The sequence below is a fragment of the Medicago sativa genome, chromosome 4 (genome assembly GCF_051527215.1).
Source record: "Medicago sativa cultivar Bolivia chromosome 4, Bolivia_mono, whole genome shotgun sequence".
Classification (NCBI taxonomy): domain Eukaryota; kingdom Viridiplantae; phylum Streptophyta; class Magnoliopsida; order Fabales; family Fabaceae; genus Medicago; species Medicago sativa.
In genome coordinates, this window is record NC_140752.1 from 26,647,396 (window position 1) to 26,673,426 (window position 26,031).

General features: G+C 33.9%; 4 protein-coding genes and 2 pseudogenes across 4 annotated transcripts; 4 read left to right on the top strand and 2 right to left on the bottom strand.

Annotated features, from left to right (window-relative positions):
• Positions 1-916: 916 nt before the first annotated feature.
• On the bottom strand, positions 917-4,873 carry LOC146927354 (non-specific lipid-transfer protein 5-like). The gene is made up of 3 exons (XM_085700647.1): positions 4,075-4,873; positions 3,380-3,466; positions 917-1,235 (listed from the first exon to the last, which is right to left on the bottom strand). The coding sequence occupies exons 1-2, from the start codon at positions 4,404-4,406 to the stop codon at positions 3,424-3,426; spliced, it is 375 nt and encodes a 124-aa protein (XP_085556773.1). The 5' UTR covers positions 4,407-4,873; the 3' UTR covers positions 917-1,235; positions 3,380-3,423.
• Positions 4,874-6,548: 1,675 nt separating this feature from the next.
• LOC146927355 (uncharacterized) lies at positions 6,549-7,296 on the top strand (annotated as a pseudogene).
• Positions 7,297-7,475: 179 nt separating this feature from the next.
• LOC146927356 (protein FAR1-RELATED SEQUENCE 5-like) lies at positions 7,476-8,420 on the top strand. Its single transcript, XM_085707059.1, has one exon. The coding sequence runs from the start codon at positions 7,476-7,478 to the stop codon at positions 8,418-8,420; it is 945 nt and encodes a 314-aa protein (XP_085563185.1).
• Positions 8,421-9,826: 1,406 nt separating this feature from the next.
• Positions 9,827-12,759, top strand: LOC146927357 (PKS-NRPS hybrid synthetase cheA-like; annotated as a pseudogene).
• Positions 12,760-12,764: 5 nt separating this feature from the next.
• LOC146927358 (uncharacterized) lies at positions 12,765-13,295 on the top strand (the record flags this gene model as incomplete). The annotated part of the gene is made up of 1 exon (XM_085707061.1): positions 12,765-13,295. A coding segment is annotated over one exon (531 nt), but the record flags the coding sequence as incomplete, so codon positions are not given.
• Positions 13,296-16,354: 3,059 nt separating this feature from the next.
• Positions 16,355-17,477, bottom strand: LOC146927359 (non-specific lipid-transfer protein 5-like). Its single transcript, XM_085700649.1, has 2 exons — positions 17,080-17,477; positions 16,355-16,620 (listed from the first exon to the last, which is right to left on the bottom strand). Exons 1-2 carry the CDS (start codon positions 17,415-17,417, stop codon positions 16,608-16,610), a joined length of 351 nt encoding a protein of 116 aa, XP_085556775.1. The 5' UTR covers positions 17,418-17,477; the 3' UTR covers positions 16,355-16,607.
• Between the last annotated feature and the right edge of the window lie 8,554 nt (positions 17,478-26,031).

A 26,031-nucleotide genomic window follows, 5' to 3' on the forward strand; every position in this document is an offset into this window, starting at 1 on the left:
CACCCTCATCTCATTCTCTCTCTCTCTCTCTCTCTCTCTCTCTCTCTCTCTCTCTCTCTCTCTCTCTCTCTCTCTCTCTCTCTCTCTCTCCTTCCTTTCTCTTCTTCCTGTTCGAGATCTCTGAAATTTATGAATGGCATCTAAAAAAATAATAATTTGATTAAATATTAAAAGGGTTGTTTCCAGCATCAGAAGAAGGAGGAACAACAATGGTGATATAACATTGTCAGAATTTCATGAGGTTCAACTTCACTTTCCAATGCCAATTTCTAATTCCAAAACAATTTCAATTTCAAATTTAGAACAATTTCATAACAACAACTTCACTTTCCAGAACTATTTCAAAACAACAACTTCACTTTTCAATTTTCAACAATTTCCAATTCCATAGCTTTCACCTTTTCTATTCCAATCTCAGATTATGATATGAATTTATGGTGTTGGTGTTATTGGTAACAAAATATGTTGTTATATAACAGATCAATATAAAATGAAAGAAGAAGAAAAGAAGAAGATGATGATATACTTCAGATTAAATTTGTTATGATTCGATTTCAACTGTTGAAATGAAGGGTGGAAAGAAATGAGTTTAAAAATTAACAAATGGCTGAGGTAATTTGTGTTCTGTGAATCTGAAAAGAATTGAACTGGTGCAGAGGAGGTACACTAGAAAATACATTAAAAAACCAATTTCATTTTTATTTGTTTTTTTCTTAGCCAGTTTACCCACCGCCACCTGTCCTAGAAAAGGACACTTTCCCATGGTGGGAAAAAACTGTCCTTTCCCAAATTAAACGCCACCTCTTGGGGGATCTCTTACGCTTGCTCTTCCCGTCTTTGAGAGTTCCTCCATAACACTTTTACCCAAAGGTACCTTTATTATAAACAAAGAGAGTTCCTCCATAACACTTAAACCTTCATTGGAATTTATTTTCAGTTTTTTCTTCATTTATGGAAAAATAATAAAACATGTTCATTATTTTTAGTTCATATCATGATAAATATTCAGAAACTCGAGTTTTGTAAAAAAAATTAAAAATAAAAATTCAGAAACACATGTTTAAATAACATGTGATAGAATGATAAATATTCAGAAACTCAAATTTAAATAAGAAAATAAGGTCATATATAAGATGATCCTCCATCACTTTCATTATAGCAGCAATAAAGCACTCTATATAGTGGTGACAATATTCCTTGATCCAACATCCGCCACAACTTCCACACCCTTGATTCTGTAAATATAACCAATAAAAGAAGTCATTAATAAATTTCTTATTTACCTTTGGAAAAATTCATTAACTAATGGGTCATGTTAACCGGGAATGGATCCTCTCCAGTGACTGGAGGGTCCAGTGAAATCTCAGCCTTTAAATCAAAATAAATTCTTGAAAATCTAAATGTTTAAAACTTGAAATTATGAGAGATAATAAATTTAATGGTGTAGATTCCCACACTGCAGAAAACAGGAGAAAAATACACCGGAGGAAATCCCCTCCCATGTTAACCAGTGCCCCGGGGCACTAGTTAAGAAAACCATAAAGAAAAAGTTTTAAATTAAAAAAAAACACTTTATTGACTTTTAAGGGATGGACAACACAATTTCCAATGCAAATACATACAGTATTATATTTGGTTCTTAACTAGTGCCCCGGAGGGACCGGTTAACATTACCCTTAACTAATATTCAATTTTGAAAATAAATCCTAGGAATAAAAACGATAAAGCTAGAGTTTTTTTAGGGGCGATAAAAGTGTAGTTAGTAGTGATTTAATTTTTTTTTTCTTTACCAAATAGTGACTCAATCTTAAATAAGAAAAATGTTAACCAATACTTCTGAGGCACTGGCTAGCATGATCCATTAAATAATCAACAAAAGTAATTCTACTTCCCTCCCAATAAAGACTGTCTTTGAATTTTCAACTACAACAATTAGTTATATTTTTTTTGTACACAACAATTAGTTACTCCCTCCGTCTCAATTTAAGTGAGTTTTTTTTTCTCATTTCACACTTATTAAGAAAAATGTACTAGTGAAGGGGAGAGAAAAATGGTTTTAAGTGTCCTTGTCAAGTATTAGTGTATTTACTATTATTATAAATACAAAGTAGAATATATTGAATTAAAAGTGATGAAAATAGTACTTTTTTTTAACAAACAAAAATGGTGTATATATAAACAACTAGCAGATAACCCCCGCACAAGGCGTGCTAAAAGGGAAACCACTCAAGAGTATTTACAAGGAGAAGGTGCTAAAAGGAAAAGGCGTGATGAAAATAGTATTAATTTAGTTATAATTGAAAAAAATTAATTAATATTGCATTGAAAAATGAAATGAGTCAATTATTTTAGGACAATATTTTTTACAAGAGACTCACTTATTAAGGGACGAAGGAAGTATTTATTAGTATATTCTTATTTATTTTCCGTATCTTTAATTTTTTCATGGTCACAACCCCAAATGAAAAACTTTTGAGCACACTCACATCAAATGGAAAAATTAAAACAAAAATAATGTAATCACATCAATCAACATCATCTAGTTTTATTCTAATTTAATTTTTTTTATTTGATGTGAGTGTGTTCAAATATTTTTCATTTAAGGTTGTGTCCATGAAAAAGTTTCTCTCATTGATAAATACAATGAGGGGAACATAAACTAATTCTCTCTATTAAAACATAACTTTGTAGATACAATATTAACTATCAACAAATTTAGTACTACCAACAACTTTCTAAATTCCCATCATTTAGTCAGGAGTCATATATTTAGGGACAAAAATAATATATCTAAATTATCCTTAAAAAAAAAAAAGGATGAAAGAAAATCTGAATTTGTCCAAAAAAAAAAATCTAAATTTATCAAAATATAGTAAAATATATCAGGAAATAACGGGTTTGATAAAAGTCATAAGACGTTAATTTTAAAAAAATTCATTGACAAATCAAATGATATCCGATTAATTGCAATATTGGTATTTTTATCTAAATTCATTTTTAATGATTTGATAGGGATCTTGATAGCAACAGTGATTTCTTCGACCAATATATCTTCTGTCAAATTAACAATATGTTTTATGAGCACATAATAATGATTCATGCCTTCAAATTTTTTAGGCATAATTGATTCATTGATCCTTAACTAAATTGTTTATTTTAAAGTGATCCCTTAACTAAAAAAACTTCTCAAAGTGGTCTCCTAAGTTTCTTGCCTTTATATGTTATGGTCCTCTCCGGTAACACTTTAACCTTAAATATCTAATATGGGCTAAAATTAAAAGTGGTCCACCATATACTTTATCAATTTTTTTAGTTTAAGCACTTTGATCTTTTTTTTAAAAAGAAGACCGTTGGATCGTGCAACTCTATTATATCTTACCGTGAACCATCAATATCTAATTTTTCCCTCTTTTCTTCATCTTCTTACTCATCTTCATCATAATCATCTTCATCGCGTTCAATAATCCTACCCAAAAAAGAAAAAAAAAAATCAACAGCAACAATCAAAATGAAATCACCAAAAATAATCATCAACAATCTTTACCTTCAACTTCATACCCAAAATAAACATAATATAACATGCAGCACAACGGGATAGAAATTCAACAAATCTCTCCCGTTTTCGAAATCCCTTGGTCCAAAATCTCATACAGCACAAGTATGAAATATGCTTTTTTGATTGATGTAATTTCATATGAACATCTTTAAATAAGAAATGTGATTTCAGTTTAAATAGCCTACCAACTAATATATAAACAAGATTAAACTTTTTTTTTTATATTTAACATGAATTTTTAAAAGAACTTTCATATGAACATCTTTAAATAAGAAATGTGATTTCAGTTTAAATAGACTAACAACTAATAGATAAATGAGATTAAACTTTTTTTTTTATATTTAACATGAATTTTTAAAAGAACTTGCCTATAGATTATATATTTTTTTTGACAAAATAGATCATATTATATGATGATGAAGACTAACAACTAATAGGTCAATGTTATGTTATTGTTATGGTCCCAAGAGTGTTACTACTTCAAAATACTAAGTAATTATTAGTGAAAGTATACATACTTGGTACAGTTGATATCGCGAGTAATCTGGTAGGGTGTTTGAATACCACATAAGGCAAATAGGGCAGCACCATTCTCCACACTCAAAGTCTTTAAAGAAAGAGCCATATCTCTCAAGCAGTCACAAGTTTCTAGACGATCATCATAGTCGATGGCGTCATCGTTAACTTTCTTCACTGCTTCACAACAATATGGGTCAGCAGTTGAAATATAACCTTGAAGAAAAGGATAGCATGGAGTAAGAGTATAAATAATAAAGGCAAATCTATCAGCTTCTGCAATAGGTGCAACAACAATGCACAACACCAAAACGAGACATGCAACGACCTTCATCCCTGCCTATTGTTTTTCTATAAAGGAAAAATCAAAGCACAAATTAAAATATGTCTTTGTTTGGAATATTTTTCTTTGTTAATTTGTGGGTTTATATAGAAGATAAGATTAGAAAATTGTGATTTTCGACCGACATTCTCAAATAACAAACTAAAAAAAAAAAAAAAAAAAAAAAAAAGAGGAATATGAGATAAGATATGAATTGGTATGTCCACATAAGGAGGGACCATGAGTAGAGTGCTCTATCATGATTGGCTGGTAGTTGGTGTAATTATGGCCATTTAACTCCTATCTGTAAATAATAATTTTGTTAAGTTGTTAGTACCCCATATGGTTGGTTTGGTACTAATATATTGTAGACAAAATTTATTCAAATTTAAATTTATTTAAAAATAAATTAATATAAAAAATACTATGACATTGAATAACTAGATGGTAGATACATATTTAATCAAACTTTAAAGGGTCTTGTTAACGAGTGCCCCAGGGACACTCTTTAAGCATTTCAAAAGAAGAAATTATTTTATAAAAAAAGTCAAAAATTTTAATTTCCAATGCATTGATTACATTACTTTTCAAAAAAAAATTACCTTTTAAAGGTCTTAAAGAGTGTCCCGGGAGCACTCGTTAACATTTTCCAATACGAGTGTTAACCTTTTTCCTCAACTCATTTGTTTAAATGATTTTAATGATTGTTACTTACCTCATTTGATATCTACATATGCAAGAATCAACAAATTCTATTCCGTGTTGTTCCCAAAAATCTTATTTTAGTCCTAATCTTATTTTAGTCCCAAATCATTACTTGGATCACATTAGCAAACCTTAAAAAAAAATATTATTAATCGATCCTATTATTAATCGATCCTATGTAAATAGAAAATCAGGTTTTTGAAATATAAAGCTTCAAACTAATTCGCAACTATGATAAATCGATTTATTATTCACCGCAATAAGATTATTCTTTATATGAACCCAAATTTTGTTTTTCAACATGTTAATCTATTCACTAAATGAGTGAATCGATTCACATGATGTTCTTCACCATTTCTTAACTTTCATTTTTTCTAAAACTCTCCAACTAATAATACATCTTCCCACATTTTTTAAACATTGAAAACATTTTCATCTTGTGTCTACACTCTCTCACTCTCAAATACTCGCTTTGAAAATACTTTCTAAGCAACACATTTGAGCTTTGAATCTTTGTTAGAGGGACACAATAGGATATTGTATGAATTGTTTTCATTCAAGGATTTTAACAGTGGATTAATGATTTTAAGGCAAAATGAAGAAGAATTCTTTTGTCCTCCAATGGTATTTGAAAATGAAAAAGTTTTTAATAGTGAATCTTTGAAAATGAAGAAGGATTCTAAGAAATTTGAAGGAAAATCTCAAAGTTCAAGGTATCTTGGGATAAATAGCCGAAGGAACTGCAAGATCGTTGAATATTGAAGGATTTGTGTTCAAGTCTCAAGGATTGGGATTTTGTTAGAGGAGTTTAGTTCAAGAATTATAACCTAGACTTTTGGTAGCTAATTGCATGTATAAACTCATAAGCACTTTGTTCATCATTCATAGTGGAAGACAATAATTCCGAGAATTCTGCGCTTTACCCAACAGAAATTGCTCGCTCCCAACTGAATTGCCCCTTTTGCCCTTGCGTGACTTAACTCACGTAACTCACGCTGCGTTCTTTTTTCGATCAAAACCCAGCAGTCCATATTCACACTCCATTTTTCTTTCCCTCCACCTCCAAAAACCCAAAAAGTGCGAATTTTTGGGTCAAAATCTTCATTCCAAATCATTGCAAATTGTCAGGAAGCAAGTTTCTACGCTCATCAAGCATCAAAGAACAGGTAATGTACCCTCAAAACTCATCCGATTTTACTGGTTTTACTGGTTGGTTCGTCAGTTTTTTGAAGTTGATGATAGGGCTTACCGTGAGTTAACTCACGCTAGTTGTAAGGGCTGCGTGAGTTAACTCACGCAGGAAGTTAACACTAGCGTGACTTAAGTCACGCTACTGTGATGCCCAAATTTTGAATTCTTACACCACTTTTTTTCCTTGCTTTGCTTGCTTCACAAGTTATTTATTTATTTTTTCCTTGTTATTTTTTTATTCAATAGACATAGAGTGATATGGTTGAAAATGTGGCGGCTGATGGCGTTGAACCGAAGCCGACCAAAATTGAAGCTTCCGGCGTAGGCGTAGGTTCCGGCGTACCATCCGACGATGTCAAACCAGCTAAAGATGTGTTGTTTAATGTGAAAATTCCTTTTCAAGCTCACATTGTTCACAACCAAGCAAAACCAAAACCGGTACCTTACCAGTAACTTTGAAGAAAAACCTAATCCAGTACCTACCGGTGTTCGTGTTATTGAAGTAAACACCGAGTCATTTTTTTCAACAAATGAAAGATGGAAAGATAGAGAAGAATTACTTGGTTGGGTTCGTCGACAAGTTGCAAGGGCCGGATTTACTATTTCTATAGATAAATCTAGTTCAATAAGGTCGTACATGACAATGCAATGTGAAAGGAGTGGTGAATACAAGCCACCTAAGACAAGGAAGAAACTGAAGCTTGAAGGCACGGGCTCAAGGAAATGTCAATGTACGTTTAGGTTGAAATTCTTCTTTGAGAAGAATACACAAGATTGGTGGATTGCAATGCTTTGTGGAATTCACAACCATGAGTTGGCACCAAAGTTAACCGGCTACCTTGCGGGTTGACTTAAAGCGGAGGAGAAACAAAGAGTTATCGACATGACAAAGAGTTATCGACATGACAAAGAGTTTGGCGCCGCCTAAGAATATTCTCACGGATTTGAAGGAAAAAAACAAAGAAAATGTGACAATCATCAAGTAAGTGTACAATGCGCGGACTAGATAGCGCAAGGGGCAAAGAGAGGACAAGACGGAGTTGCAATACTTGATTTCAAAGTTGGAGAAGCATCAATACGTCATATTTCACAAGAGCAAATAGTGAGGAAACCACTCTTGAAGACTTATTTTTTGCTCATCCGGATTCAATTGATATGCTTAACACCTTCCCCACCGTTTTGGTCATGGACTGTACTTACAAAACCAATACCTACCGAATGCCATTATTTGAGATTATTGGTGTTACCTCTACCAAATTGACGCATTTGGTTGCGTTTGCCTTTCTTTCCTTTGAACAAGAGAATAACTTTACTTGGGTACTTGAGATATTGGTTGGTCTTTTGACTTCAAAACTCAACATGCCAAAGGTGATTGTCACCGATAGGGACCCCACTTTGATGAATGTCGTTGCCAAAGTTCTCCCTAAAACTGACCATGTACTTTGCTATTTTCATATTGAGAAGAATGGCAAAGCTAAGTGCATCACAGTGTGTAGAGTCAATGCCAAGCCTCCGAAAGTAAAAGTTGTTGATAAACATGTGAAGGAAGCGAATGATGAGAAGCATTGTGAGAATGTTAAGAAAATAGTGAGGACTTGGAGAGATGTGGTTAACTCTCCTACGGAAGATTCATTTGCAATTGCAAGCAGACCGTTTCCATTGTTTTTTAAATATGTTGAAACCACAGTTTTGAACCTTAAAAAGCATTTTGTGAGGGCATGGATGAATAAATTCGTACATCTAGGGTGTAGAACCACCAACATTGTTGAATCGGCTCATGCACAATTGAAAAGATATTTGAGGAGTAGTGTGGGAGATTTGACATCATGTTGGGATGAAATTGACAAAATGTTGAAAAACCAATTAGGTGAGATACAAGAAAGTTTTGGGATGAGCATAACTGTCATGGTGCACAAATACAAAAAAAAACAAAACAAATTATTCTCTGAGTTGGAGGGGTATGTCTCTAGTGCCGCTTTGGGCTTCATCGATGAAGAATTACAATGCTCTAGGACATTCTGTTTTGCTAAAGAAGATTATGGTTGTGTGCAAATGACAATGTTCGGGTTGCCTTGTGCTTGTATTATTGCCGAGAAGAGAAAGAAAAAAATTGCCTATTCTTTTGGATGAAATACACCCTCATTGGCAAAGGTTAAGTGTAATTGGACAAGAGGTTGATGCACATTTTTCCATTACGGAGGAATGGATCACCATTCAAGAAAGTATCAAGACGGGCCCTTACAAGATGAAACTCTTCATCAAAGAAAAGTTGTGTGAACTAGGATTTTCGAAGGACACAATGTTGAAGCCACCTCCAAGAAAAGTGGTAACCAAGTGAGCACCTAAAAGGGTGTAGTCTACACCGAAAATGAGGCCCACAGGTCGAATCCCCTCTAGGTGGGAGACTATTGATTCTCAAAATCCTGATAGTCAATGCTCACAAGCCAAGAGTTATGTCCCAAAGAGTAAAGGTGCATGTCTTGGCACTTGGTCTCGCTCACAAGCTTCGACTCCTACTTCATAACCAATTCCTTATTTGAAAATACCATACATTTCACAAATTCCAACGATCATGAGACCTTACATTGAAGACATTGTGAATGTTATAGGGGATGGTAATTGTGGTTTTCGGGTCATAGCTAGGCACATGGGATTGGATGATGATAGTCATGTTTTGGTTCGTCATGCACTTATTAATGAGTTGAAAAAATCATAAGAGTGACTACTTGCCGATATATGATACCGAGAGGCATTTTAGACTTATCTTGGATGGTTTACACCCTCCAACAAGCAGAAGTGGTATTGGGCCGGTAGATAAGTGGTTGACCACTCCAGATATGGGTCACATTATTGCTACTTGCTACAATAGAGTCGTTGTTCTATTGACTTTTCCAGAAATAGGTATATGTGAGACATATTTCCCAATCTGAAGTGCTCCACCACTTAAGCCACATTCCAACATTATGTGTCTTTGCTTAATTCCCGGCCACTTTCTTCATGTTTTGTTGAAAGAAGATTGTCTGTTACCACCTTCTTGTAAGGAGTGGATGAATCACAAGATTGGTGAGGCGGAGAAATGGCATTTTGAGTTTATGGATAGACAAGCCGCCTTCAATGAGTTCATGTCTAAGGAACCGAAGCCGCCAAAGAAACCAACAAATGAGCACAATCCTATTACTTTTGACACTCCAACTCCGAAAAAACCAAAGCAAGATTTTGAAGTCATGGATGAAGACGAAGATTATGCACTATCACTAGTCTAGTTAGATAGGTTATGATACCTTTTGGTCGGTCGATGTTCATCCTAATTTTTGGTCGTATTACACCCCGGCATATTTTTTGGTGGCCAGTTGTGTAATTTGGATATTTATGGCCAATATGTAACTATATTATATATATTATATAAATATATCAAGTGATTTTTTTTTGTGGCCGGTTATGTCACACCAATTATTGCTTGCATTTTTTGGTCTCTAATTATTCAACTATTTATTTTATCTCATATTTGTTTTTCAATATATTATGTGAAGTGAAACATGTCTAAAGATGCACAAGAGCGAGTTAAACTTGATGTTCGTTATGTAGATGTGAAAATGAGGGCTAGGTTCTTTGTAAACCCCACCGACAATATGGACGAGTTAAAGGCAAAACTTGACGACTTCTTTATCCATATTGGTTCAAATCAAAGAACATGTGATGTAATAGTAAATGTGTCAGGCCTGGACTTGGGGAGGATAACGAAGAAGACTTCTGAAAGACCGTGTATTATCCACAACTTCTGAAAGATGATAGTGACGTTGATTACATGTTTAGGTTAATGGTTGAGGATAACATTTTGTATCTATTTGTCCGATCCGTTGAAGTGTAATATTTATTTAAGTGTAATAGTGTAATGTTTTCTGAATTTGTGTCTGTATTGTTGAATTTTAATGAATTTGTGTTTATGTAATTTAACGATGAATTTGGCTAATTTCGACCGTTTATGCGAGGTTATGTAATTTTTGAAATTTATGGACAAATTGGTGTAATTTGGATCGTTTACGTGTCATTAAGTGTGATTAAGTGATTATGGGTCATTACCGGCAAATTTGTGTAATTTGGACCGTTTGGATCGTTTATGGGTGATTATGTGATTGTGAGAAAAACGATGATTTTGTGTAATTTGGGTCGATTGTGTCGTATTATCTGATAATGTTGTTAAAGTGGCGTAATTCAGTTAAGTTATGAATGTGTCGTGATTACGGGCCATTTATGACTTTTCAAATTTCTGTTCAGTTACTGCATTGCATTTAATGCAGTAACTGATGTCTGCTATAAGCGTGAGTTAACTCACGCTCACGCTAGTGTAAATGGCAACGTGAGTTAACTTGCGCTGAAATTAACACTAGTGTGAGTTAACATGTGTAGGGGTACTTTCGTCTTTTCAGTTGGGAATGAGCAAAAACTGTTGGGTAAAGAGCAGAATTCTAATTTCGATGGATTTATTCATCGAGAGTGGATTAAATCCACAACGAGGATGATTGGGCCGAACAACCACTAAAATGAAATCTGATGTTCACATATATCATAAAGCTGAAACACTCTTATAAAATACGAAAATGCCCCTCGGCAGTTAGCTACGGAGGAATTCAAAAACTGACTGCAGTTAACTACCGAGCTTTTCCTCGGTAGTTAAATGTCGAGAAAATGTTTCATCAGATGAAACAGTCACCCCCTACACACTATTTCATCATCAACTTCCATACCACTTCCATCTAATCCCCAAATCCAAGATTTTTTTTCATCAAATCTTTCTCCAAAATCATTGAAGCATCAAACATAGGAGGTATCAACACACTTTTGACGTAAAAAAAACAAATATTGAGCATTTTAATCCGTTCATTTTTAGCTGTTGTTGTAGGTTTTTACGTCAGTTTACGTAAACCGGTTATGGGATTCATCGGCAGTGTACCGAAGAAATTTTGGTAGTTAACTACCGAGGAAAAGCTCGGCAGTTAACTGCCAAGGATTACTTGGGAAAAATTTGGAAAAACGCAGAAAAATGGAGCTACTACCATTTTTCCACAATTTTTTTCTTTGTTTTCTTTTTGTTTAAATTCATTATGGCATTGATGTTTATGCATTAGTTAGTTGTTAATTCATATTTTTGTGTTGTTTAATTATAGTAATGGTTGAGAACGCGGAAGATGTTCCGGGAGAGACAAAACCAAATTTTGTTGAAACTTCAGGAGATGTAAAACTGCCTAAGGTTGAAGCCAAACCAAACATTGATGGAGCTTCTGTCCATGTTGAAGCTTCTAAATATGTTGACTCTAGTGTCCTCCCACTTCATGCCCACGAAGTTGACACGACTAGGTTTTTTTTCAGACGATGTTAAGTGGAAAGATAGAGAAGAATTGCTTGAGTGGGCACGTCGTCAAGCAAATAAGGCGGGATTTACAATTGTTACACAAAGATCAAGTTTGATCAATCCAATGTTGCGTCTAGTGTGTGAAAGGAGTGGAGCTCACAAAGTGCCGGAAAAAAATCGAAGCATGCGACAACGGGCTCAAGAAAATGTGGGTGCTTGTTCATGGTTAGTGGATATCTTAGTAGGCAAACAAATGAATGGGGATTGAACATTCTTAATGGATTTCACAACCATGCGATGGAGCCAGCTTTAGAAGGACACATTCTTGCCGGTAGATTAAAGGAGGACGACAAGAAGATTGTATGTGACTTGACCAAGAGCAAGATGCTTCCAAGAAATATTTTGATAAATTTGAAGAACAAAAGACCACATTGCATGACAAATATCAAGCAAGTGTACAATGAACGTCAACAAATATGGAAGGAAAATAGAGGTGACAAGAAGCCGTTGCAATATCTAATCTCGAAGTTGGAGGAGCACAACTATACTTATTTCTCAAGAACACAAAGTGAAAATACTACAATTGAAGATATCTTTTGGGCTCATCCAACATCCGTTAAATTTTTTAACAATTTTCCAACGATTTTGGTTATGGACTCCACCTACAAAACCAACATGTACAAGATGTCAATGTTTGAGGTAGTTGGGGTCACTTCGACCGATTTGACATATTCGGTTGGGTTTTGATTTGTGACACATGAGAAAGAGGAAAACTTTGTTTGGGTTTTAAAAATGTTGCTTAAAATTCTTACGTCAAAGATGAATATGCCTAAGGTGATTGTGACTGACAGGGATATGTCTTTGATGAAAGCGGTTGGAAATGTTTTCCCCGAAAGTTATGCAATGAATTGTTACTTTCATGTGCAAGCAAATGTTAAACAAAGGTGCATCTTAGATTGTAAATATCCTTTGGGAAAAAAGGATGGGAAAGAGGTGAAACCTCGCAAAGTTGTGAAGAATATAATGAGGGCATGGAAAGCTATGGTTGAAACGCCCACTTAAGAGTTATATGCAAATGCATTAGTGGAGTTCCAAGATGCATGTAGTGATTTCCCACTTTTCCTAAACGCCCACTCGAGTTACATCCTCCCGCAAATATGAAAGGTTGTGCACATCTTGTTGATAAGTGGTTCACTATTTCGAACATGGGACACATTGTTGCTAATTATTACAAAAGGTGTGTGGTCGTGTTGACAACTCTTGCAAAATCGGAATCTTTTTTCCCACTAAGAGGGCCACCACCACCGGCTAAGCAAAAAACTCCCATCATGTGCCTTGGCTTAATTCCGAACCATTTCGTGCTTATTTTTTTGAAGGATGCTTGTCCACTACCTCCATCATCTACGGAGTGGCACACTCACAAGAATGAAGAGGCGTTAACTTGGGAAGATGAGTACTTGGATCAACATGATTTGTTTCGAAAGCTCATGATTATTGAAGAGGGAAAGAAATCGCCGCAACCAAAAAAAGAGTCAAACAAAGCGGAACCTTTTTTGTTGGACACTCCAGAAAAACCAAAGCAACAATTTGAAGTAATTGCGGAAGATGAAGGAAATTATATTTCACTTGATCTTCCTCAATCACTTGGTGATTAATGAGTGATTTTTGTTCGGTGTTAGTCCTTTTTTTTTTGGTAGAAATTACACCGACGTGTATTTTGGGGTTGAAATAGTAACGCCAATTTTTTGAGGCCAATATATAAGTAACATTATGTAATTTATATTGATATATATGATAATATGACTTTTATGTGGTGAAACTAGTGCAATACTTATTTATTCGTTATTAATGTTTACGCGTATGATTTATTCGTTATTACATTTCATTTAATTTCATCCTAATGTATGATTTTTTTCATAAACCTTTTGTGAAGTGAAACATGTCTGAGGTTGCAAAAATTGAAGGTCGTGTTAGGTACTCCGCTTTGAAAAAGACAATTAAGGTTATGATAACGTCGACCGACTCTCTTGATGATTTGAAGGCACAACTTAACACTTATTTTGGGTATCTTGGTGAAAATCAATATACACGTCACTTGTGTGGTCAAATGCCATGCATAGATCTAGGAGAAGATAGAGATGAATACGCATGGAAAACGGCAAGCTATATGCCTTGGCTTATTCGCGACGATAGCGACGTCGGATTTATGTTTCGGAATATGGTGGAAGATAATATATTATACATGTATGTTCGTTCCATATGCAATTGAGTTGAATGTAAGTAGGGATTTAATTTAATGATATGTAATGAGTTGTAATCTGTTGTTTAATTATAGACACTATGTAACGTTTTGATGAATTTCAAACTTTTGTGTTTTTTGAACCAAATGTCGGTTTGATTTAATTATGGACAATTGTAAAAGATATTGTATTTTTCTTGTTTATGGCTGAGTTTAAATGTTGCATGAGTTATATTGCCTTTGTAAATCCTCTGGTTTAATTACAGGTAAAAACTGACCGAAAAATGGATTGGTAGAATTATGCAGAACCCACTGTCTGCATAATTGTCTTCCTCGGCAGTTAACTGCCGAGGTCTTCCTCGGTAGTTAACTGCAGCCGGTTATTGAATTCCTCGGCAGTTAACTGCCGAAAGACAATTTCGTCTTTTACATGTATTTCTCAGCCTAACAAGATGTGTATACAGCAATTTTCCACTAAAATCACAATGTCATCTCTCTCACAACTCTCTCTTTTATTTTTCTTGCAAAATTAAATCGAATTGTGATGATTTTATATGTCTGCTTGATTACTAATTATGTTGATGTGATTGATGTTTAACAAATTGATTTATTTAACAATTTTGATTTAATATTATCTGTTCAACATGTAAATAAAATTTTAATCATCTTGATTACACATTAGTCATTGATTCAATTTGTTATAATTTTGGTGACATGAAGGTAGGGGAAAACAACTTCACATGGAAATAGGATCTTCATCCCATCCCCAGATCTAAAAGACTATTCCCTTTTTTTCCCCTTTTTTTTTCCCTAAAAAGGGGAACCATTGTAAACACAAAGAAGATAAATCACCCCAAAGACTACATTAAATATTTATTGACATCTTAAAGTGGTTCATGGAAATCAACCATTGAACATTTGAGGATGAGCAATGCTATATCTCTAGAAAAATAACATCAAGAATTCTTCAAGAATAAAGAGTAGCCAATCACAATGCACTATTTGCCACAATTCAAGGAAGTGTGGCTGAAAAATAGGAAGTGGACAAATAAATCATCCAATTAAAATTTGCCAACTGTGTCTTGAAAAATTCTTGAAGCTATTTTTCTTGAAAAGTAGCATTTTCCTTTGAGGATATGTTGTTTTAGATTATTGATTTCCAGTTCAGTTAACATCGATGAATTTCACCTCAAATAAAATTTACTCCCTCCGTCTCTTAATGTAACCACCCATTTGATTTTATTTTTGTCCCTAAATGTAACCCCGTTTTCAAATGACTAGATGCATTTATTACTTTTTTCCTAAACATACCCCTAATTAATACTATACTAACTTGTTTTGAAATATGAATAGTCAAATTTAATACACATACAAACAAAGGACAATTTGATAATATTAATACACAAAACAGACACATTAATTACACTGACAACTTTTCTTAAGAAATGTAAAAAATGCAAAGGGGGTTACATTAAGGGACGGAGGGAGTACCTTTCAATGAGAATTATTGTCCAATTAATTACATTTGTGTTGAAAGAATTGGGAAACAGAAGAAAAATGATGCTTATTGTAAAAATTTAGTAACGCATTAATTTCTGTTACTTCATATAGATACATATGTTTTCTTTTAGTACACATTAAGAAGTGTTTCAAGAGAATGAAGAAAGGTTTTAGCACGTTTAAGAGAGATGAGAGAGACAAAGGAAAGAGAGAGAGAGAGAGAGAGAGAGAGAGAGAGAGAGAGAGAGAGAGAAGACATGTCTAATATATTTAGGGGGCATGATAAATTTGTGGAACATCATTCATCTAACAATGGAATGCAAAAAATTCATTCACTGTTGGATATATGAAACACTCATCTACTCTAGATCGAGTCTAAAGCCAAAGATGATTTTAAGTTTAAATGCATTAGTGACCCCTTAACTTTTAAAAAGTTGTAATATTAACCCTTAACTTTTAAGTTTAAATGCATTAGTGACCCCTTAACTTTTAAAAAGTTGTAATATTTATCCCATAATTTTATAAAATGTTGCAAAGCTGCTCAAAAGACGCCTGATGTCCTAAGAGAAGAGGCCAAAATTGCAACTTTTTGTAAAGATAAAGTGTCAAAAGAACATATTTCTCTAAACTTAGAGGATCAGTGGAGCATATTTCTCTAACGATAAAGGACAAAAAATTTATTATTTTTATTAGGGGGCCAAAATCGTAATGTTTTGAAACATAAAAAGGAAGCCATGATTTTATTTGTCAATCTTTTTGTTTGAGAAATTTTTAAGTCATCCCGATTTTTATTTCCTTTGTCTGGGCTCCAAATTCTTAAGGAAGCGATGACTAAAGCTAAAGATGGTCTATTGTAACATTTTCGATAGAGTTTTTTATGTTGTCCCCAACTTTATTTCCTTTGACTTATTAGTAGATAGATCTTGCTAGAATAAAACACTTTCATTATTTTTCATCTAATTAATAACGTGAATATTCATAAATTAAGAAACTCAAATTAAAATAAGAGTAATGACATAACCAGGTACAAACCCAAAATATTTCACTAAGTAACTCATAAAACAACACATGCAGAGTAAGACAATCCAATACAGTCTGGTATAAGAAGGATAGGGCCACGCATAAGATGAGCCTCCATCAGTCTCATTATTATTCTTAATAGCATTAAATGGCACTCTCATATACTAGTGAGAAGTTTCCATATAACTTTGGAGCTGCAACATTATCTTCAAGCCCTGATGCTGTAAATATAACCAAACAAAAAAAAAAACTAGTCAATAATTAAATTCCACTTTTCGACCGACTTGAATATTAACCAATAATAACACAAAAAAATAAATAACCAATAAAGAAGCAGTAGATCAGAAGCGACTAATTAATCCTAAAAAAAAATTATTATAAAGTAAATTCCAAAAAATTCACAAAAATGTTTATTTAAAAAAATATATAAAAATATCCTCTAAAAATATTATAATTTTTCTTACTTCTAAAATTTGGCAAATTAGTCTTTTATGTTAATAATTTTTGTATGTTTATTATTGTGATGCTTAAATAGAGTTGCTTCATTTTTTTTCTAAACAGTTAATAGTGTGTTATTTTAATAGTCAAGATTTGCAACCTAGACCTCTTTATACAGCGTTTCTTAAATATTTGACATGAAAAATATAGTAAGAGTGAAGGTAAAAATTAGAAGAACTTACGTAGCACAGTTGGTAGAGGTACTGATCTTGTAGGGAATGTTAACACCGCATTTGCCGGGAAGACCAGCAGCTGTGTTAGCATTCAAACCAGAAATAGCACCAGCAGCACTTTTCAAGCAGTTGCAAGCAGCCTGACGGTCAGGCGTGGTGGTGGCGGCGGCGTTAAGTCTCTTCACTCCAGCACAGCATGCTGGAGATGGACCAGCACCACCTCTAAGATATGCAATGCATGGAGAAAGAGCACCAGTTACTGTTCCACATGAGATTGCAGCATCTGCCATAGGTGCAACAATCATGCACATCATCAAAACAACACATGCTACCTTCATGCTTGCCATTGTTTTTCTTTGTAAAGAGAAATGTGTGTTTCTTTTTCTTGGTTTGTTTGATTGGTGAGTGTAAAGTGTAAGAGAGTGGGGGTTTATATAGAAAAAAAGATGAGGTGGGAATTGGAATTGAGAGAAGATGGGAAGATGAGCAGAGTGATGGCATTGGCGTAGTGCATGTAGCTCTGTCGGTATTGGTGGTAGTTGTAGGCTGTATTAAATGAGGTATGGTACAATTGTCTACAATTATTGGACACTTGTCTCACTATCATTTGATTTTAATTTATTACTTTGTACTATTGCAGTTAGATTTGGTGATAATATTTGTGGGACCCCGTATTAATTCTCTTTTGTTCTTCTCTACTCATTCATTTAATTTTTATTTGTTTTTTTAAAATGTTTAGTAATGTTTTACCTCTTGTAATATAGATTATTTTCGGTCCTCGTGAGCTTAGTTTAGTTGGTAGGGATAATGCATAATATATGCAAGGTTTGGGGGGTTCAAATCCCGACCACCAACAAATAAAAATATAGATCATTTTCGGTTTTCTATTCTGTAATTATTTTTTTTTAAGTTTTTGTCCTTGTAATTTAAAGATTTTTTTGGTTTTGAACTTTCATAGTAAATTCCGCCCCCTGTAATTTAAGCAAATTTCGGTTTATCTTCCTGTAATTTGAGCAAATTTCAGTTTACCCCTTGTTAATTTGAACAAATTTTGGTTTCGCTTCTGTCATACCATCGATTTTGTACAATCAGAATTGAAGATCCAAACCAGAAATCTTCAATTTACAAGGACAAAAACTAAAGAGAAAATTTTACAGGGTGGAAAACCAAAAATGACATATAATACACACCATTAACCCTTTTTTAAATGATGATTATCATCGCAATAATCTTTAAAAAGAAAAAATTAAACTTTTTAATTGAGTAAATTTTCAATGATTTTCAAAAGTTTTACAGAATTGCATTTTTATGATAAGACTTGAAGTTTAACTTTTTACATAGTATTAAACTTTGTTGGGTCTTGCTAACAAGTTGACTAAGGATATTATTTACTAAACTGACAAAAGAAAATTTGTCTTGAAAATACAAGTTAAATACATGTTAAATTTTACCTTGCACAATTTTCAATATGAAAGTTGTTATTTTTAGATACTTAAACAATACCTTAAAAACAATTGTTAGCATTTTCTAACTTTGTTTAATTGAGAGGGAACCTTCTATTAAAGTTAAAATAGATATTTTATCATCTTTTTTAAGTATTCTTCGATTTTTTTACTCTTAAATTAAGATTTCCTTTCTACTGTGTCTTTATTTGCTTCTCTTTCAAATTTTATTTTTTTATTTATTTTTTTTAGTTTAAAAATATTTTTGTACTACAAGTTTCTTTTATATATATATATATATATATATTTTTTGTCAAGTAAATTGGTGGTTATAAATTTACATTTTTGAGATGAATAAGTATGAAATTCAAGGTTTAAAATCCTAATTGTTATATATACAATGCGATGTCTCTATCAATAAGTACTTAATTAAGCAGGATGATCTTTTACCTTATGTCCTTTTTCTCGTTGCATAGGTGTTAAGTATGTATGTTATAAAGGCAAAAGATTGGGTTTGTTTACAGGTTTTAAAGTTGAGAGTTTTGGGTTGTCTGTTAGTCACCTTCAATATAATGATGATACTCTCTTTATAAGAAATACAACATTGAAGAATCTTTGGGCCATTAAGAGTATCTTAAGGTTTTTCGAGTTTTCCTCAGGTCTTCGATTTAATTTTGCTAAGAGTTGTATCATGGGAGCTAGTGTTGATGCGTTTTTCCTCGGTTTAGCCACAAATTTTCTCCATTGTTGTATTGACTCAATTTCGTTTAAGTATCTTGATGTTCCAGTTAGGGATAATTATATAAAAGTCTCTTCTTCGAAACCTTTGTTGGATTCATTAGTAACTCGTCTGAGCTCATGAAATAATAGGTTTGTCAGTTTGGATGGTAGAGTGATTCTTTTAAAACTCGGTCCTTAACTATATCCCGACTTATTTTTCTTTTCTTTTTGAAAATGCCAAATTCTGTTTTGAAACAAATTGTGAAAGATTCAATGTCTCTTTTTATGGGGAGGGTCTAAAAGGGAGAGAAAAATTCTTTGGGTCCGATGATTAGATGTTTGTAAGCGAAAGAGTGAAGGTGGGTTGGGTATTATAGATCTAAGATTGGTTAATTTTGCCTTTATGTGGAAGTGGCATTGGAGGTTGATCATGGGAGGTTAGGCTTTGTCGAAAGATATAATTAGATCCAAATATGCAAAAGAGTCTCAGTGGGATCATCCTGGCAGGCGAGCGGTGGGTTTAAGAGATATCTTTATTGGAAAGAGGCCAAACATAGCATACTGATTAGTTATATGTTAGTGCCTTCAGGAAGTTTAGATCTGGTCAATCTACATAGTTTTGGAATGATCCATGGTTGAGTGATATTCCTTTCATGATTTTTTTCCCTAGATTGTTTTAGGTTTTTATTTAGAAAGAAGCTAAAATGATTGATACGACTGTGAGAGATGGATCCAAGTGGGTTTGGGACCTGAAATGGAGGAAAGATCTTTTTGAGTCAGAGCTCGTGACTTTGGAAGAGCTGCTTAAGGATTTAAAGAGTCTTGTCTTTTCAGTAGGTGTAGACTTTTGAGTAAGGAATAATGATTCATCTAATATTTATTCGGTGAGGTCGGCTTGTAGGTTCATTCATATGAGAGCTAGTGAGGTGGATGGAATGTCATAAGAAATTGTGCAACTTCTTTAAAGGGTGTGAGAGTCTTGGTCTCCTCTCAAGGGGAAGGTTTTCTCTTTGCAACTAATGCAGGATAGGATTTCGACTCATCAAAATCTCTTTTCAAGGGGATTATAGTTGATCTTGGGAGTATTTCTTGTGTTTTGTTATACGTCTTTTTTTAGGTCATGTGTGGTATCAAGGGCTTAGGTGGTCGGAATAGGAGTCTGTTTTATCTTCAAATTTAGCGAGTCAACATTCTATTATTTTATACTTAGATGGGGTAAAAAGAGAGGCTAGGTTTCTTATTACTATGACAAACTATTGTGTGGTCCTTATGGAGATCCCGAAATGCTCGCATCTTTTTGAGGCAGGAGACGTTTGTGTTTCAGTTTGTGGATATGGTTAAATTTACCTCTTGGAAGTGAGTTTTAGTAAAACATTTTGGTCACACGTGTTCCTTTTATGAGTGAGATCATGAATCTATTATATCTTGGCACTAATAGTGTTATGTGGTGGATTTAAATAGGGGTTGGTTGACTGGAGGGTTCTATTCCTAGTCTTTCTCTTGTTTGGTTGTGATTTGGTGATTTTGATATAAGGTTAGATGGAGTTATAGCGTTGTTTTAGTTCCCCCTCTTTTTTTTTTTTTATTGTGGGAGGGATCATTTGATTTTGTTATCACTTGGCTTGAGTACTACTTGTACTCGTTCTTTGTATATGTTTATAGTCTTTTAGAAGAATTCTCATAAGATATTATACCTGAAGGAGCCTTGAAGAAGGAAATAAAATAGACCGGAATTGAGGACAAAACATATTTCAATAGGACCAAGCAACCCCCAATGGAAAGATACTTGCTCTTCCACCCCCAACAACCTACTTTTAACATGATCAATCAAAGGTTTCCAAAAAATCAACTTTCGCGGATCACCTTTATAGGCAGCCCTAAATACAAGAAAGGAAGATGGCCATATTTGCAATGCATAACCATTAATGCCTCATGTAGCCAAGAGTCTGTTACATTTACCCCAGTCAACATGCTTTTATGAAAATTAACCCTTAACCCAGATACCTCCTCAAACAATAAGAGCACCGACTTCAAAGCTCTCACATTAGCCCAAATTTTAGCACCCACTAACAGGGTATCATCTGCAAACTGAAGAGGGGAAATAGTAACTTCATTGTTTAACCTCAACTTATAACCAATGAACAACCATGTTGCCATCAAAGCCTTCATCATTATATTCAAGCCTTCACCTGCTAGTAAAAAGAGGAAAGGTGATAAAGGGTCCCCTTGACGAAGCCCACGTTTAAAACTAAACTCCTCTGTAGGACTGCCATTCACCAAAATAGATGTTGTGGCAGTAGTAACACACTCCAAAATCCACTTACGCCATAAAGTTGGAAAATTCATCTTTATCATAGCATTTTCCAAGTACTTCCAATCTACTGAATCATATGCTTTTTCAAAATCCACTTTAAAAAGAACTAACTCTTTATTTGATTTACGCGCCTCGTCCACAACCTCATTAGCAATAAGGATACCATCTAAAATTTGGCTCTCATGCACAAAAGATGGTTGCGATTCAGAGATAACACTGCCAATAACTTTCGTTAGCCTATTAGATAAGACCTTTGCCAAAATTTCGTAGACACTATTGGTCAAGGAGATGGGCTGAAAATCAGTCAGTCTTTGGGGACTCTCCACCTTTGGAAAATGGGCGATAAAGGTGCTATGCCCTTATAAAAACTTGCCATTCCGATGGAATTCCATAAATAAACGCATCAAATCCTCCTTAATCTCTTGCCAAAATTCTTTTATAAAGCCTAAGTTGATCCTATTTGGTCCAGGGCTATTAAAGCTATCGCAATTCCACATCGCTTGCTTCACTTCTTCCAAAGAGAAAGGTCGCACTAAATCCACCTTTTCTGACTCACTAATAACATTAATGGTAAGACCTTCCATCCCGGGAAAATCTGTCATAATAGCTTGGAAATGATGCTGAAAATGATTGAACGCTACACCTCTAAAATTCTCCAATCCTTCCACATCACCACCATTAACATTAATTTTAACAATAGAATTAATCAGCCTCCTAGAAGCCAAAATACCATGTAAAAACCTGGTGTTAGCATCTCCCTCCTTCAACAAATTCAACCTAGACTGCTGCAAACGAATATTAGAGTTTAAATGGTTTAAAGACACAAGGTTATTTGATAAAGAATTCATCCTAACCACTTCTTCCTCAATTAAGTCGTGATCTTCTCCCTTAATATCAAGAGCGGCAATTTTTCCTTTTACGTCGGGAATTCTGCCTTCAAGATTTTGAGTATGATTTAAATGCCACTCCTTCAAGCTACCTTTGATTCCTCTCAATTTTTATTTTAATACATAGCCACCCCACCCTTCAATCTGAAATGATTGCCACTTCTCTATAACAAACTGTTGATAGCCTGGTAAATCTGCCCAACATTTAAGCATACGAATAGGTTGAGGTCCCCAATTCTCTTCATCAATAGTCAACAAAATAGGACAATGATCAAAAACACCTCATGACAACGTGTAACACCCTGTTTTCCCAACATAAAAATTTCACATATAAATCAGAGTCATTCAACATAAACGGAATGCTACACTTCTTAAAAATCATAAATGGAATAAATAACAATTCATCCTTCATAAATTGGTCAACATAAATATTCAAAAACTTCGCAGCGGATTTTAATTGAACAACATAATTAGTCTTGGCACTAAAGCCTCATCAAAACATCTCGTAATAATCCAAAAACTAAATCATAGTCATGTAAAATCATAAGCAGTACGTAAGGAATAGAAAATAGCCACAAAAGTTCCCATCCCGTTACGTATCAGAGCACCTAAAGACACAGTGAGAGATAACCACTCACGACAGCAATCAACAGCTACTTATTCTCGATCACCAGCAAGTTACTCATGCGAAGAGCAACATTTCCAAGCAGAAGGGGTGAGATTCACAAACAATAATGTTCAGCATATAATTCAACAATTATATTTAACAACATGAACATCATCAACATATCATAACAATGGTCATGTAGCATCATTATCATCATCATAATCAACTTTATAATCAACATCAATATCAACTTCATAAATCAACTTACCAACTTGACTCAATAATGCAACTTAACTCGACTATGCAACTCTATCATTTTACTCATGCATGTACCATTCTAGGGAATAAGCTGTCGTCGCTTTTGAGCATAAATATACTCCTAGGGCATGAGCCCTCGTCGCTATTGAGCAAAAGCTCCTAGGGCATGAGCCCTCGTCTTTATTGAGCAAAAGCTCCTAGGGCATGAGCCCTCGTCTTTAAATGAGTATGCATGGACTCAACATCTTACAACTTAGACAACATGAACATCTTATATGACTCCAATAATTTGGATCAACATCTCACATCTTAGACCGACACATGCAGCTTTAATCAATAGTAAACAGCAACATGGCAGCACATCAATAATATCAAGATATAACAATATCAAACATCAACAATTCATCATATAACATCGTATTCAAACATCAACAATTCATCATGCAATTTTGTAAAAACATAATAAATTATACATAACCGATGATAGTAGTCATTACGTTATTTTTAGTGTCATTTTCATGATGTTTTGAGTTCACAAGCAAGCTTAAACAACAAGGAAAGCAAGAAAAATAGAAGATTTTGAAGAAACAGTTGTGCTGATGTTTTTATTGAGTCTGTAGTAATTTTAGACAGCCTGGGGGTGGGAAAAGTAGAAAATCTGGAAGTGCTGGAAATAGGCAATCATGTCACGATTTTCAGAGGCGTGACACAATTTTTGGTCCAGAATGAAGGTTTGGCTCTGCCACTAAAATCGTGACACGATTTCTGGTGGCGTGACACGATTTTGCTGAAATCGTGACACGATTTCCGGTGGCGTGACATGATTTTTGGTGCAGAAAATATTTCCTATTTAAGCTAAAGTCAGTTCCAGAAACAAGGGTTACCAATTGGAGAAAGCCAAGTGCGATTTTGAGACAAAAAGACGGCTAGGAGGGCAATTTCTTCAACCTTCTATCAGTTCATGTATGTTTTGATTCCACTATTGATTATGCTATTTGTAAACTCAATAATGAGTAGCTAAATCTCTTAGAGATTAGGTCTGAGATGATTCTTTGTAACCCTAATTGATCCATGTTGCTGTGAAACTCTATTTATTGTGAATGATAATCTAGTTTTTATTCAATTCAATTGTTCTTAATGCTTTTTATATCCTGATCAAATATAAACATGATTTAGTGAGAATGAATGACTACTGACCATAGCTTTCTACTTAGACCTAATTGAATTGTTCTAATAAACAGGGTTAGTCTATGAATGGATAATCGTTTGTTAGTGATATTAGGTTGACGTGCTTAAACCTTCAAAGATTATTAGACCATCTAAGCAATTAGGGGCTGTAGTTTGAGAAGAGGGTCCTAACTCATGGGATTGATTATGACTATTTTGTTAACTATCGTGGAACTAGAAAATCATTCATAAGAATAGGTGCAGTATACCAATTAGGGGAACATAGATGATTCGAAAGACCTGATCTCATCTCTCTTCATATTTTCTAACCGAATCTTTATTTTATGTTATTTAATTTTATGCAATCAAATCAAATATAAACAAAATATTTTACACATCCTAAATATTAACCTTATTGCTGAATTGAGATTAACACAGTCCTCGTGGGATCGATATTTTTACTACTTCATTAGTTATTGGTGCACTTGCCAATCTTCTATCAATAACATATTTCCATGTCAAACCAAAGCCACTGGAAAGCTAACAAAATTATCTAAAACTTTCATTTTTACATCCAAGGCCAATTCTGTACCGATCAATACCAGTTTTCATTTCGAAATCGAAAAAGTTGTGCAGAAAGTCCATAAAAATTCACTGTGACCTACATGCAGTAATTTGACCATAACTCGAATTCTATAAATCATTTTGACGTCAGACCAATGGCATTAGAAAACTAAGATCCATACCTACAACTTTTGTGTTTACACCTAAGACCAATTATGTACCGATCAATATCAGTTTTCGTTTCAAATTCGAAAAAGTTGCAGAAAGTCCATAAAAATTCACCGTGACCTACGTGCAGTAATTTGACCATAACTCAAGTTCTATAAATCATTTTGACATCAGACCAACGACATTAGAAAACTAACATCCATACCTACAACTTTCGTGTTTACACCTAAGACCAATTCTGTACCGATCAATACCAGTTTTTATTTCAAAATTCGTGACAGAGATAAGAAAAAAAATCAGAAAAAGCAACTTATATTATTCAAACTTCACCTTCATTCAAAATCATCACAATTAACAACAACAAATCAACATAATTCATATCCAATTCATAATATGACATTAACAACAACAATCATCAATAACCACAAATCAACAACAACATAACTTAAATCATCAATTATCACTCTTAACCCTAATTCTCCAATTCTCTAAAACTAAACCTACAACATGTTAAATGAAATTTCCAGAATTATAGACTCAAGATTATTGAATGATAGTCCCACCCTTACCTTAGATTAATTGATTGCAAGGATTCTACAGACTTCTCTTCTCTAGGTTTCTCCTCTTTCTCTAGGTTGCTCCTCTTTCTCCCAAAAACAGTTTGCACGTAATCCTTATTTTCTAACTCTGACTCTCTTCTTTATATAAACCTTAACCTACTTATTTTCCATTATTTCCAATTCTGCCCCAAAGCCTCATTATTCTAAATAATTATATTTTTCCACTAAATATATTCTCCCACTAAATATATTATTCCACTAAATATATTTCTCC

What these genes read in the sequence shown, in the direction of transcription:
- LOC146927354 (XM_085700647.1), bottom strand. Translation starts at nt 4,406, where the DNA reads ATGAAGGTCGTTGCATGTCTCGTTTTGGTGTTGTGCATTGTTGTTGCA. An exon ending in CGCGATATCAACTGTACCAA is followed by an intron (nt 3,467 to 4,074) that starts GTATGTATACTT and finishes TTTTTTGGGTAG; the next exon opens with GATTATTGAACGCGATGAAG.
- LOC146927356 (XM_085707059.1), top strand. Translation starts at nt 7,476, where the DNA reads ATGGACTGTACTTACAAAACCAATACCTACCGAATGCCATTATTTGAG.
- LOC146927359 (XM_085700649.1), bottom strand. Translation starts at nt 17,417, where the DNA reads ATGGCAAGCATGAAGGTAGCATGTGTTGTTTTGATGATGTGCATGATT.